A 16,300-nucleotide genomic window follows, 5' to 3' on the forward strand; every position below is an offset into this window, starting at 1 on the left:
TTTTTGGCAAAACATTTTCTTTGCTTAATTTTCAACAATATACAAAGCTTGGTCTGCTATGGAGAACTTTCTAATTTTGTCTTTGAGTGTATTTTCAAAAAGGAAGAGGTCCCCAAAATACTCACTTTTAGATCCAGACAAATAAGGGGTACGATAGGAAATGCCATTATGATTTGCTTCCCATCCCCCTTAAAGTTGAAATCTGTCCTACTCACAGCAGGGAAAACTTTTTGTAAATGCTGATGAGCATCATCTTTACTATAGTACAAATGGAAAAGTAATTTCAATCACACTGAAAGTACAGCAAAGCTCTTGTCACTAGCAGAGCGTACTGTTGTTACCCTCTTTGAAACTATCTTACTGCTCTCATCACCAAATATCTCAGCATGAATCTTGTCACCTTATCAGTACGTACAATTGTCAGAAAAAAGTGAAAACTCCTCAGGGACAGCAATTAATTGTGGATGATAGTAAAAATGGACTCTAATAATCCAGTTTTGAACAGGTATGCAAAAGCTACAGACTGCTGTTTCTCTTGAGAAGTCTATATCCTTAGAGTCCTGTTAGGAAAATATGTCCTTGAAAGGACCAAAATACAGTGAGAGTTCAAGATTTTTATGTGGAGTTACATGGTGTATTTCTGGAGAAGACTCTCCAAAGCAGGAGACTTCGGGCATGCAAGATGGAAACACAGAGCTTGCGTAAGCTTAGCTGTGTTCTCACTGTGGTGTTTGGGATATGGTTTATATTCTTTTAATCTTCTCTTGAATCATAGCAGCATTGGTTTGGGCAGAAGCAGCCTGCTAACATATAAAACAAGTAATTGATCTGGCTTTCTTCAGAAGGAATGCGTTCCATAGTTTGCCTTTTTTGGAAAGGAATATATGAACTTTTGTGCATACTTCCACCAAGTCATTACCAAGAACAGGGGAAACCAAATACTAGGACTCCATGACAAAAGTGTCCTCGGTCCTCTCCCATGTGAACAACTTGATTCAGAAAAAATGTTCATTTTCCATCACAGTATGGAAGTGGTGTTCACTTACCAATCATTGTCCCTTGGTTTAATGCATTAAGGGACATACATACAAATACATAAGGGACATGCATACAGATCTGCTTTTAGAAATGGTACTTGCAGGTTTATCAGTAGGGAATGGAAGTAACAGTCCTGTACCTTGCCTCATGTGGCAAAGAGATAGGCAGTTCTGAAATAAACATTCTAGGGATGTCAGCAGTGCCAAAGACTTTTCTAAATGAGGCAGGAATAATTTCATCAGCTGTGTTCAAACTGGGTGTTTGAGATCAATACACACTGTTCTGAGCTGCTGCTGACTGGATGGGAGAAGTCTATTCTCAAGAGAAGATGGCAAGACAGAACAAAACAGGAAAGAATTCCTGCCTCACCTCTCTCTTTTCTATCAATCAAGTAAAATTCATTTCTGCTTAACATTGTGTGGAGAACATTTATGGATATCTTACAGCTTCTTTGTGGACTGAGAATCATAGAATGGTTTGGGTTGGAAGAGATCTTACAGATGATCTAGCCACACATCAAGTCTCTCAGAGCTCTACCCAACCTGACCTTGAACACTTCCAGGGGTGAGACATCCATAACTTCTCTGGACAACCTGTTTCAGTGCCTCATCACCCTCACAGGGAAGAATTTCTTCCTAATACCTGATATAAATCTACTCGCTTTCAGAAGGACATATATTTTTTCTAACAATAAGTTTGTTAACTCAAGGTCTGATATCTTGGAGCTGCCTGAAGAAAATTCATTTCCTCTATTGTAGTTGCTCAATTTTTTTTTCCTAATGTTTCTGTCTACATCTGCAATTCACCAATACTTAGACTTGACTCTGCAGACTATCAAGTTAGATGAACTTAAACAATTGCAATCGCTATTTAGACTTTTAGTTCATTTAACCTAAATTGGTTGAGCATTAAGTGAAATCAGATTAAACTTTATACATTTGTGCAATTTTTTTTTACATACTTAATGTCTGAAGACCTAAGTCAGTCTCACTTTCTGGAAGTTTTTCACACTGCTAAAGGAGAGGAGACAATTCTCAAATAAAATGTAGATGGGAAGCTCTAACAAAGTTAACTTGCATGTATAAACTCTTTCACTGCAATTATCACACTGGGTAGGTCTTGGTCATGTCCTACTTTAAAGATATTCGGTATTCATAATTTTACATGCTTCTTACTTTCCCTAGTGATGTATTTTATTCTGTTACTTCATAATCTCTATTCTTTGAATGCTGTTGTGTTTGGCAAAAAGAAGGAAAAAATGCAAATGCTCACCCCCACCACCTCCCAACCCCAATTCTGGAAAGTCCATACTGATGCATATAGATTTTCTCAGCTATATATCAAGTTGCTCTTCCTTGATAGTGACATAGTATTTTCAGGCAGAAAGAAGGCAACCTTACAGGACTCCTTTGGCTGTGTCTTCTGAAAAGCTGTTCCATTTATGGTATGTGATTACATTTTTTACTAATTGAATAGAATAAATATTTATTGCTGCAATGAAAGTTTTACATACATGCCTTAGGGATACAATAAATAAGACACTTTGAGTCGTCATCATCATCATCATGGCTAGGCTTTGCAAACGAAGATTTGGGAAGGCTCTATCACATTTTTTACAAGCGCTCTGGTGGCTAATAAGGCCAAGGCGAGATTGACATGTCTGATTGCAAAAGGCACAGCAGAAAGACTCCTTGGGTGGTATATTCTGCAAGACACGATTCTTTCTGCATTGTCTTTTCTTCTCAAGGGTGATCCTGTGTGCATTCTCAAAGGAAGCAGCAGCGTTATAGATGGTGTGTCTCCAGACCTCCCGATTGGAGGCCAGAGTAGACCAGTTCTGGTGATCAATATGGCCAAGGCTGAGATGTTGTTTCAGGGAGTCTTTGTATCATTTCTTCGAGGCTCCTCTCTTGCGGCAGCCGGTGGCAAGACACTTTGAGTATGTAACATATAAATAGTGATGGCTCTTCTTTCAAAAATGTCTTTGTGTATTCCACCCTGGGATATGTGGTTCCAGAAGTGCTAAGGTGCATATGGCTTCACAAAGTGTGTGCAGCTCCTTTGAATGGCTTTGTGAATCAGATGACTGTTCTCTTTATAACAGAATTCCTAAGGTCTCTAGAAATTACTAAACAAACAGAACACAAAACAACTTTTGTGTAAACAGTGCTTCAGTTAAGTAGAAGAGCAGTTTATGCTTTCTTTTGTAGTTGGTGATGATTTTTAATATAGTGTTCTTAATAAAGAACATAGTAATTCTGTTTATAATTCTTGTTATATTAGAGTAGCCTGAATGCTCTGCCTTTCATTACTAATTTTCAAGTCCCAGACCTCTGGCATGGATTTAGTGATTTGTTTTTAAATGCTTTTTAAATCTCAACTTTTCTATCTTCGAATTACTGTTGTGTTGAAGATTTGATAGGCTAGAACTTCACTGTACTGTGCATCAAGAAACACAGGTGATATGGTTTGAAGCTGGCTCCCTGCCAAGTCTCCAAACCTTACCACCAGAAGTGTGTCCCCCCCCCCCAAACCTCAGGGAGAAGAGGGAGAAAAACAACCAACTAAGAAAAACCCGAAACGAGAGAGACAGCTAAAGTGATATATATAAATATATTTACACTTATATATACAATTTAAAATATATACAATTTTCACAAGGGAAGGGGAAGGGGAAAGGGGAAGGGAACAAAACCAAAATAAAAAATATATATATATCCCAAATCAGTAGCCCGAGATCTAGTAACTAAAGAGTTAGCAAAGGAAAATATATCACCACTCTCCTTGGGACAACTGAGAGTTGCTCCGGGACGATCGCTGGCAACCTCCACCTCCCAAGGTCGACAAGGCCTCACCAGGCCTCGCTCCCAACACGGCAGACTCAACAGCAGGGAACCTGCACCTCCAAGCCGCTGGAAGGAAAGAGGGCGAAAGCCTCTCCTCCTTTCTTCTTATAATCTGGCTTACGTAAAAATCGTAGGGAATACTGGGTAAATCTGGCCCCTTCCTTGGTTACAAACTGGTCACCAAGGAAGGCCTAGACCAAACCACCACAACAGGTTAGTGAGAGAGCTACTATTACTGAAAGAGAAAAACCAATTTAACTTATTCCAAGGGGTGATAACTTATTTATGTGTATAATACAACTTAACCTTTTCTTGGTTTTGCTGTCAGAAAGAGTAGGAATGAATTTTTCTTTAATGTAAATAAGAGTGAGTGGTTGGTTGTTGTCTGGTGTATTAAAGAGGAATATTGCTTGCATTTTTGGGGAATTCAGTATTTCCTTAGTGCTGGTTAGTTAAGAAGAATGTTCTTTCATTAACTGTGTGTTGCACTGATTTGGAGCAATCAACCTTGTACTTGGGAATAATTCCCATTGCATTTGATGGTACTTAACAAGAAGGTAGAACATAGAAATAATGATAGCTGTCAGTATTCTTCTAAACTTTCACATTCTGTGTGGCCTTTAGTAGATCCTCAGGAAACGGTTGTGCTTTTCCTTAGTACACATGTCATTATCATCACTGTGTCAGTTTGAGCTGAGCAAGTCTTCTCCCTTGAAAATTGAAAAACATACTGAACCTTACAGTGGTTCAGTACTTTTCTTTCTGCAGTTGCTCACATTTTTGTTGCCAAGTGAAGGCTTAAAATATAATTATACTAATATGCACATTTGGTACAAGTCCGTATCCTTTTTCTAATGTCTTTACACTGCCTGAGTGATGAACACTATATTAATAATCTTGGAGAGGATGTGGAGGTAGTTTAAGGGAGTCTTTGTGCAGCTGAAGCAATATGAGGCTTGGTTTTCAATTTGCTCTTCCAGAGGAGCTCTTTGTATTTTTAGTTCACACATAAGAATGACCTTGAAATCAAGTGATTTTCAGTGTTAAGTAAGAAGCTAATTTCTATATTTCCCTTTCTACAGACAGAAGGTACCACTTAGAAACTAAGCAGGTTTTTCACTCAATAGGAGAGAAAGCAGAGACAACTGAAAGTGACACCAAAGAAAATCAAGTAGAAAATAAAGACCTATTTTGTTACTCTGAAGTTGAATATTTGGCTCAAGAAAGGACCTAATGAAGCATCAAATCCTATATCCTAGTGCCACTGGCAGTCACTTCATATAGTTCTTGTCATGAATTTATGCTGCCTCATCTAATCACAATAGATGGTAAGGAGGACTCTATGGGATCACTTACCTACCTTCTAAAGAAAGGCCTTTTCTGATGCATCCAAGTGTTGCGTTTGTCTTTTTCGTGTTTTATGTTACTTGACTACCTTCTTGAGAATGAATATCCTATTTAATTCCATTATATTTCTGTTACTCCAGTAATATTTGTTGGTTTCTTCCTCTGTGATATAGTCTTTCTTTTATACTGAACAGTGCTTCCAGCTTCAGGTGTTGACATTAGAGAAACCATGAAGGACTGTCCTTTTAGTGAGAGTTTTTCTGACTTAGGTTCAACCAAAAATCTCACCTTAAACACTGGACTGATGTTCTAAATTGCCAACTTAAGTAATCAAATTCTTTGGGTTTAGTCTCCCGCTACCACAGCTAAAATATCTTTAATATGTGTCCTTTTTTTAATGCTGCTTCCTTTTTTTATTTTCTTTATGAAAGTAGATGAATGTTAAAAAACCTATTTTTACTTTGCAATTTCTATTTCTTTTGACAGGTCTATATAGTTTTATCTTTTGATGTTATTTTACTTTTATGTTTTCTAACTTCACAGGTTGTTCCTTTTCCACTGGTCTCATATTTTTCTTGCACACTCTGTGCTTAAATATGCATCTTTCTGAGGGGGATGAGGCAGAGGTTATCAACTAATTATCACTGGGTTACTTCTTGAGAATATTTTCCTTCAGAGAGAAATCCCATACTTTAAACTTGAATGTGGATTTTAAGTTTGTAAGCTCTAACTTGGTTCTGTTTGTTTTTGTGATTGGTGCCCTTAATTTTTCAAAGCTTTTCCATTTGCAGTTAATGACTTTTTCTTTGGGATCCTGAGTTTTTTCCCATTCCCAGTGACAGTAAGAGTGTCAGATGTAGAAAACACAAGATGCCGTTAGGCAGGAAGAATGGGCAGATAAAAGTATGGAGAGAGCAGAATAACAAGCCACAGCAGTGGACAAGGAATGGAAAAGAAGAGAAAGGACTAAATTGTGATGTGGCTTGAGAGACGAAGGAGAAATGAGGAAGAATGAATGGTTTTCTGCCAGTTCAGTGAACTAAGCTAAGAGTTACTAATGTGCACAATAACTGCCAGGACTTCTTCAAAGAGGGGAGCTCAGGATGGTGAGATTCTTCCAGAGTTAGGCTCAACCAACACTTGAAATCTTTGGTGTAAGTGATGGCCTAGAACTTGTAAGCTGCTGCAGGAAGAGTGAGTTTTGGAGTGCTTTTGGAAACTGTTTTTATCAGTGGCAGTAGCACTGGAGAAGGCTTGGCAAGTGAACAGAGGTGGTTTCAGAGCAGGGGAAGGGAAATAACCTGATTGGTGAAATTGTTGTGTTTTCTGGTAAAGGAACATGAGTGATATAAGCCTGGGTGGAAGGAAGAAGCTTGGACAGTTACTATATAGGGGGACCACCAAGATGATCAGGGGGATGGAGCACCTCTCCTGTGAGGAAAGGCTGAGAGAATTGAGTTTGTTCAGCCTGGAAAAGAGAAGGCCTTGGAGTGACCTAATTGTGACCTTCCAGTCACAGAAGGGAACCTACAAGAAAGATGGAGAGAGACCATTTACAAGGACTTGTAGTGAAAGCACAAGGGGAAATGGATTCAAGCTGAAAGAAGGTGGATTTAGATTAGATATTAGGAAGAAATTCTTCATTATGAGGGTGGTGACGCACTGGAACAGGTTGCCCAGAGAAACTGTGGTCGCCCCATCCCTGGAAGTGTTCAAGGACAGCTTGGACAGACTTTGAGCAACCTGGTCTAGTGGAATGTGTCTCTGCCCATGGCAGGCGGGGTTGGAACTGGATGGTCTTTAAGGTCCCTTCCAGCTCAAACCATTCCATGCTTCAGTGATTTTTGTAAAATGATACAAGCATGGCAGTAAGGCCTTAAGAGCATTGAGGTGACAGACTAATGTTTCTAAACACAGTAAATGTTGCATGTAGAAAGCATCTTCTTAAATGTAACAAATATACATTTATGACTGTTTGAATGTCATACTAATTTTTAAAACAAGACTTTGGCTGTGTATTGTGGTGTGAGACCAACTAACTTCCTCATGTTTTGTTTGTTTCACCTCCAGGAGATGCTTTAATTGCTGTCAATGATGTCGATGTGAATTCTGAAAATATAGAAAGGGTTTTGTCTTGCATTCCAGGTCCTATACAGGTATAGTAGTTGAACATTTATTCCAAATGTCCTCTGTAAATGTTAATATTGTTTCTAGCCTTTTTTTTCCTGAGGAAACAGAACTTAGGGCTGGAGATGTGCAGCACTAGCATCCATGAAGCAAGATATTGATGTCTAACTTAAATATAAATATGTCAACAAAATAGTAGTGGGTCTTTTTTGTCAATTACTGTTCTTAAAATGGTAATAATTGCTCCGGAAATACTTAACTAAAATAATTATATATTCATTAATATAAACAAGATTTACAGACCACAAGAGAATAAAAGTAAGCCTGAATTAACAAGTTAGTACCATTAAAAATATTCAAGAGCACTTAAATGGAGAAATTGATACTACTTTAATATTTAAATAGAAGTCTTGAGGTTTTAAGAGTTTTTAGATTAAATGCTTGTAAGATCTTTCAAAACTTAACAGTGATGAAAATTGACAGAAGCCAGTAATAAAAGTTGATAGAAAAAAAAAATCCAAAAACCTGACCTGATGGATAATGTCTCTTCCCTCCAAACCTACTGCATATATCTTTTCTTCTAGATGAATAATAATTTTGGAACTATAATGAAGAACTAAATAACTAATAAATAATTACATAGCTACTTCAGAGCTAAATCAGGAGAGTTGTTACTTACATAGGATATTAATAGCATAAAATTTAGTATTTTGCATTATTCTGCGCAAATCCACTTCCTGGTGGACAGGAAGACAAAATAAAAGTTGCAACTTACAGATATGAGAAGGAGCAGTTTAAAAATTGTAGTGTCTCTTGGTAGTTTTTCTTGAGGTAGAATATACGAGGTGATGATAATAATAGAAATGTTCTATAGTCCAGAGATAAAAAGTGGAAATTTTAGATTTTCTTAAACATGCCTCTGTTTGGAACTTATGTAGTGCAAGAACCTGTGGAACTATATCTGTAACTGCAGTGAGATTGAGTACTGGGTTGTCAGTTCAGGAAGCTTTCCAAGGTATTTAACAGTATGAAGCAACCAGAGTTGTGGTCAGGTATTGGCAGAGCTCCATGGGAGAAAAATCTTGTCTTGTCTGTCTTTGACCAAATATGGAGTTGCTGTAACTGCTATTAAATACAGAATGATTAAAAAAGCAGAGATTATATAGTTTATGTAATAGTATCCTTGCTAGATTAGAGTATATGTATTACTTATTGGTAAAATACAGTGCAGCCCTTTATAGAGTAGTTACTTTTAATGCAATGTTAATGTTTAAATTGTCAGTAAGTCTGTCAAGTAGACAGCAGTTATTTGAAATGTGTAACAGTTTGGCATGTTGGCTTTCCAAACCCTTTTATTAAAGTGCAATTATTCCTTTTTTACTGTGCAGTTTGAGTCAAGCCAGTAGAATGATTGCTGGAATAGACCAGAGGAGATTTAAATACAGAGTTCTGGAGTTTTTTTGCAGTGTAGAACCCTGGGTTCATGCTGCTAAAGAAACAGAGGGTTGTTGTATCTGAGATTTTGTAATACATGCAGAATTGTTAATGTATTCTCATTCATCTTGCATTGCAAAATATCAAATAAGAAGCAGTTTCAAGACTTTTTACTTAAATACAAGTTATTTCCATAAGAGAAGTCCCTACTCTTCTGAATTCAATGTTAAAAATCGCTGGAATTAATTTAAAGACTTAACTCCCTATATTTTCTCAGTTTTGGCATGTGACATAACATAACTCATTATTAATATATTTCCAGAATTTTGTTTTCTTTGCCTCAGTTTAGGCAACTAGATTTAAGCATGTAAGGGCTAGTTTAGTAAATTTATTGAACCACAGAAGTCCAAATGCTACATCAGTCCTTCTTTTTCTCCCTTTCTGTAATCAAAATAGCTGCTGCTTTCTTGCACCAGAAGACAGAATAGGAAGGGCAAGATATGCTAAAAGAATATACTCTTCCTTACTGTGATATTCAGAAGTTGCAGAACCATTTTACCCAAAACTTTCTAAAAATATTCAGCCTGAGGCAGACAGAATCAAAAATTCCAGCCTGAAATTTTGAGTTACAGCTGTGCAAACGGTAAGCACATGGAAAACAGAGCCTTAAAACAGGAAATGGCAGGCAGTTTTTAAAATGCAGGCCATGCCACCAGCTCTGTCTGTAATAAAATCCATATTCTCAGCCATACTTTCCTGCAGATGAACACAAATCATGCCTTTCTGCGGCAGACGAATGGTATAACAGCTACATTTGTTCTTTCTATACTGACAAATGTATAAGAGTATTAAGAAACAAACTATAGAGTGACCTTCCAATCATAATTTTCCAGCTTCCAGCAGTTAATAGTTAAGGTCACTTACAGGTTTGCACATTCTCCTTTGTTAATCTAGTTCTTAAAATTCCTTTGACCTCCACAGCATCCTGTAGCAGTGATTTTATATACCTGATTTGTGTTATGTTCATTAACATCAACTTTCAAATTACCATCTAATTAAGTGCATTTTATACCCCCATGTTTCTGTGTTATTAGAAAAAGTTAACTGTTCACGTCTTACTCTTCATATCATTGCGTGGCTTAGGAGAACTCTGTCATGTTCCACTTTGGTCACATATTTTCTAAGCAGAAAATTCCCATCCATGTCCCTCACAGTTTTCTGTTCCTGCCACCTTCATCAGTTCCTTTTTGCCATTTGATTAAATTCTTTTTGAGAACTGTTCTAAGCATTGGGAATGTGGGCATGATATATAGAGTAGAATACTAATGTTTTCTGTGCTTTTCCCATTCTTTCTGTCATTTCCTTTTCTGTTTTTCTGCTGTGCATTGATCTGATTGTCTTTAGGAGAAATGGAATCAAAGCTGTGGAAGGTTTCATAGTCACTACTTATAAAAGGGAACTTCAGTAGTCATACTTAATCAGGTCCGGTGCACTGCTCAAAATGAAGATTCATTTCTCCTCCACAAAAAAAAAATAGGTTTTAGGGTACGTAGAAATACAGTCTCTTGTTCCTTTTCTATTACAGTGACGTGGGAGGCAGCATGGATGCCTCCAGGAGGAGGGACAGTTCTGTTTGGCCCAGTTTGTTTTGAGCTCTTCCCTGGAGGACCATACGGTGATGTCTTTACGACAAGACAGACTGAGTTTATTTTTTTAAAAACTGAGAGACTAAAAGATTGCAGAAAGAATTATATCTGTGCATCATTAATGTAGAGACTGTAGCCTAAGTGTCACGTATAAGTGTCCACAGACAAGATGTAATAGAAGTTAAGAGGAATAACTATTGAGCCTTAAGGAAATCTGCAAAAAATTAAACGGAATATGAGGAAAATGCTCTGAAATATATGCAGATGGCATGAGAAAGAAAGAGAACTGAATCACAAAAGGCTGGAGAAGAAAACATACACCTCTGCAACTGTGAACTATCAAGTTACTGGATCTTAAAAAGCAGCTGCTTCTTAGTTGGATGTTTCTGCTCCTCAAGCCCTGTTATGTGCAGTGTAAGGAATCAAAACTGATGAGGAGAGGGTGAGGGACGAGTGACTGTAAGAAAAGACAGGGGTAGCACAGGGCAGGAGAGCAGGATGGAGGGCTGTGCTGTTCCAGGGAACAGGAAGACAAAAGAGCTGATAGCAGCCAAAATAGGAGAGGAGAAGTGAGAAGTAGAGTGGAATGGGAGGTGGCAGCCAATGACATAAATGTTGTAGCTGTACGAGTTGATGATAGCACTTCAAGCCAGTTTGACGGGCCCTGGGTGTTTTAAAGCATCCTTATTTCTTGCTGGCACTCCTCTCTTGAAATATGTGCATACACATACAAAATTATGAAAATGAGAATGATCTCCATTTAAATGTATAAATTGCCTCTGCCTGAGCTTCTCAGTTTTACTGCAACTGGGACAATATGAACTTTTTTGTTGCATCAATCCTTAGGCTAAGCTGTCACGGACTTAACAGAGAAGCAGGACTTGGTGTGATGTGTTATGTTCAGAACTTCCCATTCAATAGGCGTGTTACGGTTATTTTAAGGTAGACAAACCATCTTGAGTAAAACATATGAAAGGGGGAACTGAGAGCATGCCTGCTTAGTCCAAATATGTCTTCAGTCACTTTAAACACTGATAAAGACTTGAGGTATCATCAGAGAAAATAAGTTTTTCTCCTTGGAAATGACAATTTTATGCTCAGTCAAGAGCTAAATGTTTCTCACATCTCCTTCTTTCATACTTAGGATATCAGAATTCATTCACAAAAAAATTTAAAAATTACTCTTTCATCACTGCTGGAACAACTAGCAAACGTAATTTTTGTAAGGCAGTGATAATAAAAAGTATGAAAAATATAAAGCAAATTATGAAACATATTTCAACATAGTTTGGATTATGTGTTGCTTGTTAGTCAGGAAATATGTGTTTCTTCTAATATTCCTAGTTTTTACTTTATTTGGAAAATAAAGACAGAAAACATAATTCTTTGGCAAAGTAAGCTTGATCATTTAAACTTTTGTTATTTAAGAGAGGATACTCTGTGCTTTGATCTTTTTTTTTCTTCTAAAGACAGCACAGCAAAGTATGTAAACAATTTTTATGCTTGGTACTTGTGTGAATTGTAAAATACAGCAACAAAACTCTTATATGCTGATTTTATAGTTAAAAAAATTAACATGGTGAAAATGAAAGATTGAAAGAATTGCTACTGTTACAATTTAACGGACTTTTTCAGTCTAATGTAAATTTAAACCGATTTTCCTGTGCGCTCAAAATGGCAAAGAAGTGCTCCAGAAAGAGCCTTGAGGATATATACTTAGGAAAGTGCTGACATTTCAAAAGAAGTTAAATATTATGTGTTTTTCAAAGTCAGGGTAGTATAGGTTTTGCGTTCAAAGTATATTTTTCCATTCTCAAGACCATAAGAATTAAGCATGAAAACACAGCAAACCACATGCTTACTCACATGGTTCACAGAGCATGTAATAGCTGGGTTTGTCCTTTGTAATAGATGGTTATATGATGTGAAATGTACAATTGGTTTTCTTGAAACAGCAGGAATGTTTGAGTGCTTACATGTCAGTAAAGCTGAGAAAACTTAATCTCTTAAAGGGCTCAAACTGCATCTCTTTCATTTGATGTTGGGACATAATTGTAAGTACAGCCTCATTTTCACAATAATTAATTATCTTAATAGGTTAAACTTACATTTGAAACCTCAGTATTTGAGTCTGAAGTAACTTCTCAGCAAATGAACAAACAGACACAGTCAAGTATGAACAATCTGGTTCGGCTCCTGTGGGGAGAAGACAGTATGGACCTTCAGCAGGCTGTTCTGGACGTGCCTCATATTGTCATGTTCCTCACACTGAAACTGAACTCTGAAACATCCAAGGATGAGGTATGTGGCTGACTGAATAAATCTGAAGTGAAATAACAACTGACAACAGCAACTGCTGTGACATTTGATGTTAAATAAATAAATGAATAAATAAATAATCTTGCTAAATGTTTCGAGTAGTGAGTCATCTGCAAAATGTCCCTTTTGGCAGAAATAAGGCCTGAAATTCCAGAGGGATTAAAAAATAGCGTCAGTGCTGACAAAGTCTAATTGGACCTAAAATCAGTTCAGGTCAGCACATGAGGAGAGGCCAGAGGTGTAACTGCAAAGCCGAGGTACGTTCAGTGTTGTGTCTCGTGTCCTCTCTCAGATGCTGGTAGGGGTGTTTTCAACGCCTCTCCAACTTGGAACTATGGAATCTGCCGAGCCAAAAGAATTTCCCCCAGCAGGAGATGTTGGCAGTCCACATTCATAATCTGTCTGGCTCCTGTTTTGAAATGCTAATGTGCCTTTTCTTAGAGGACTCCGGCCTGCCTGCTGTTTGCAATCAGCCGCTGATTCTTGCTTGGGGCAGCGGTTTAGAGCTACTGAAGTACTTTCCCTTTGTCCTGTAAAGCTTCCTTTCACATCTCTTTCCTTTCTGTGTTCAGAAGAATTTTGCCAGTGTAGATGTAAGCCATTGTAAGTTTGTGTAGATGTTGTCCATGATGTAGCCATAGCTACAGATACTCCTCTTAATGCCGGGACACAGAGCAGTGCGGGGGGGAGGGGGGGGGGGAGAGAGGGAGAGGGCAGAGTTGGTGCTGAGTTTGGCCTCTTGCCTAATCTGAAAATGATAAATGGACAAAGTAGACTTTTAGGGACAAACATTTGGAAAAAGACTCTTCTCCCCTTGTGTGAATTCTCAAATTTAGCATTGTGCCCTAGTGATCTTATATTATCTGTGATGAGGAGACATCAAACAAAGTACAAGTTTTGCCAGTCCTCCGTGACTGGGATGGCGGGACAGTGATGGAGTGGGGAGCAGAAAAAAGTAATTTTGCTTTCTTTCCCCTGGAATTTATCCTTAGATTCACTCAGTGCTCCATCCCTTCTCTGAAATATCTTTACTTCCTTTATACTATTTTTCAACTGGTACAAGTCTGTGTTGTTCTGTTAGTGATGTGTGATAGAGAAGAAGTGTTACAGCTGCACATAATGGAGTTTAATTTTATTTTCTAGAGACCGAGCTTGGAAGAGAACCCTAGAAAATTACATGATATCATAATACATACAATATCACAGTGTTTTTCTTCTTTAGTATTTTCTTACAATAAAAATTAAAAGAACTCATTTAACTGTAAATTAAATAAACTTAAGATTTTTTATCAAAGTTCACTTGCATATTTCAAGTAGTTCTCTTTTTCTTCAGTTCTGAGTTTTCAGTAGTCCAAGATTGCTATGTTATGTGGATAGAACACTTGTGGATGGTTGTTGTAGACTTAAAGACCAGTATTTTCTTGATCCCATAAACTTTATGAAATATTAAAAAAAATAATTTCAGGATTGCTAGCTCCTCTGTTGGTAGGGAAATAGACATGCAAATGCCTAATTGCAATTCCTACAATGCAGTGTAGATCCAGTACTGCTTTCTTATCCCATTATTTCTTTAAGCTCTCCCAGGAAACAGGATTAATCCTGAACATTGAGCAGAGGTAAAAGAGGAATTGTAATGCACATGTTGTCCCTTCACACCATGAAATAATTGTTTCCTGAGAAGTCTTGGCAGTTACGCAGCCCCAAATAGTCTAATGTTGAGGGATGCTTTGCTGGTGTAATCAAGCTCTTTATAACATTTCCTTACAAAAAAAATGCTACCTTCTTCAAGGCATTTGTCTTTTTACTGAACATTAAGCAACTTATAGCCTGTAGATGTACTGTCCCAAATTTAGTTTATATAGTACTTTAAATTAGCACTGAAGTTATGATACACCTATGCCATACTGCACAACAAAAATATAATGATCCTTTACTCAACTGCTTTACCCATATCCAAAGGAGGCACGGTATGCAGATCACATCCATGTAAACTATGGCAACTGGAACTAGTAACTAATTCTTCCACTTGTGAGCTTTTGGCACCTAAAAATAGAATTAATGAGCTTTAAGACTTGTAAGCTCTGTCTATTCAGCTATAAAAGAAAGTAGTGTTGGAAATCATTTTGGATGTGTGTATGCCTGTGGGGGGTGTCACAGATGGCAACAGTTTCAGTAAGATTGATCCTGTCTTTTTTAGATTTTAGTTTAAGGTAAGTATTACAGTTATACATTATTCGTACTAGTGTGCAACACATCTTTGTGTTTGACCTTATTTTTGGTGATGCCAGGTCTAAAAAGGAATAATGTTCATATTCCTCCTACACGATAGTGTTACTAGAAGCCATTAGTTCAGAGTCTGTCCAGGTCTGGATTTTTGGGTTAAGGGAGGGTTTACACTTTTTAAGGAATGAGCTGCTTGTCGTTTATTAGTTCCACTGTGTTTGGCCTGTGACCTTTGGGCTTGTTTTTGAGACAGCTGACCTGGTATGGTGGCATGTGCTGAACCTTGCTAAATCACTATATACAGCTGTGATACTGCTCTGCCCTTTTGTTACAGTTGGCTTTTCTTTCCCTGGGAAAGTGTACAGATAATTCACAAATTAATTCAGTGTAAAGGCCCCAGTTCATAGTGAGGGGTGGAAAAAGGCTCTTTCTAGCCCTCTGCACTGCTGTAATTAGAAAACAGCAGGGTTTCTCCAGTTGAGGGATTGATTCCAGAAAAAAAGATCCTTGTCACTAATGAGTATTTGTAAATAGAGCTAATTAAATTGGATAAGGTCCTTCTATAATGAAACTTCTTTTAGTCTTGATGAGGAAAATTTTCTAATGGCACTGGCTGAATGTGCTTAGTGACATAAATAGGGAACTTAATCATGCTTATGTTTCTTTTGTTCGTGTAAAAAGATACTCTTTGCAGTGGATATGCCTAATACCACATGCATTATTTTTGGTCTGTCATGATTTGGCAGAAAGCAATAAATTATGAGGAATTGTGTTTGCCTATTACTGTATTTTTATGGTTGCTGAAATAATACAAAATTTTTAAAAGTGCTTGCATAAAAAGATTATTTAAAAAAACTGGTTAGAAAAAGAAAAATAATTGTCACAAATATTTATCTGAGCTTCAAGATGACTTATTTTATTGAGCGTCAAGATGACCTGTTTAAGAATATGCTGACACAGATGGTCAGAGGTTTCATGAGAAATGTTAATGGCATATGTTATTTGAGTATATATCTCAGTTATATTTTATGCTGTACAGGTAAAGCAGTTAGGTAGGGTTATATAGAGAGACTGGAGTTTTCATATTCTTACTGTTGGTTTTGAAGAGCTGTATGTTTGACGATGATTTAAATCAGAATTTAAACACAGAAAGAACCATACAAATAGTAGAATCATAGAAGGCTAGGATGGCTTGGGTTGGAAGGGACCTTAAAGATCGTCTTGTTTCAACTGCTTGCCATGGGCAGGGAGACCTTCCACTAGACCAGGTTGCTCAAAGCCTGTCCAGCCTGTCCTTGAACACTCCTAGGGATGGGGCAG

The 16,300-nt window shown here is 37.4% G+C and overlaps 1 protein-coding gene across 3 annotated transcripts in view; it reads left to right on the forward strand.

The window, feature by feature from the left end:
* The window catches only part of INTU (inturned planar cell polarity protein), a 42,436-nt gene that overhangs the window by 12,612 nt on the left and 13,524 nt on the right, over window positions 1-16,300 (forward strand). For all 3 annotated transcript variants that reach the window (XM_027658923.1, XM_027658922.1, XM_027658924.1), the window contains exons 3-4: window positions 7,302-7,387; window positions 12,536-12,739. In XM_027658923.1, coding sequence (XP_027514724.1) covers window positions 7,302-7,387; window positions 12,536-12,739 — 290 coding nt within the window. The remainder of the gene's footprint in view (window positions 1-7,301; window positions 7,388-12,535; window positions 12,740-16,300) is intronic.

Source organism: Corapipo altera, unplaced genomic scaffold (assembly GCF_003945725.1).
Source record: "Corapipo altera isolate COAL_440 unplaced genomic scaffold, ASM394572v1 255, whole genome shotgun sequence".
Taxonomy (NCBI): Eukaryota; Metazoa; Chordata; class Aves; order Passeriformes; family Pipridae; genus Corapipo; species Corapipo altera.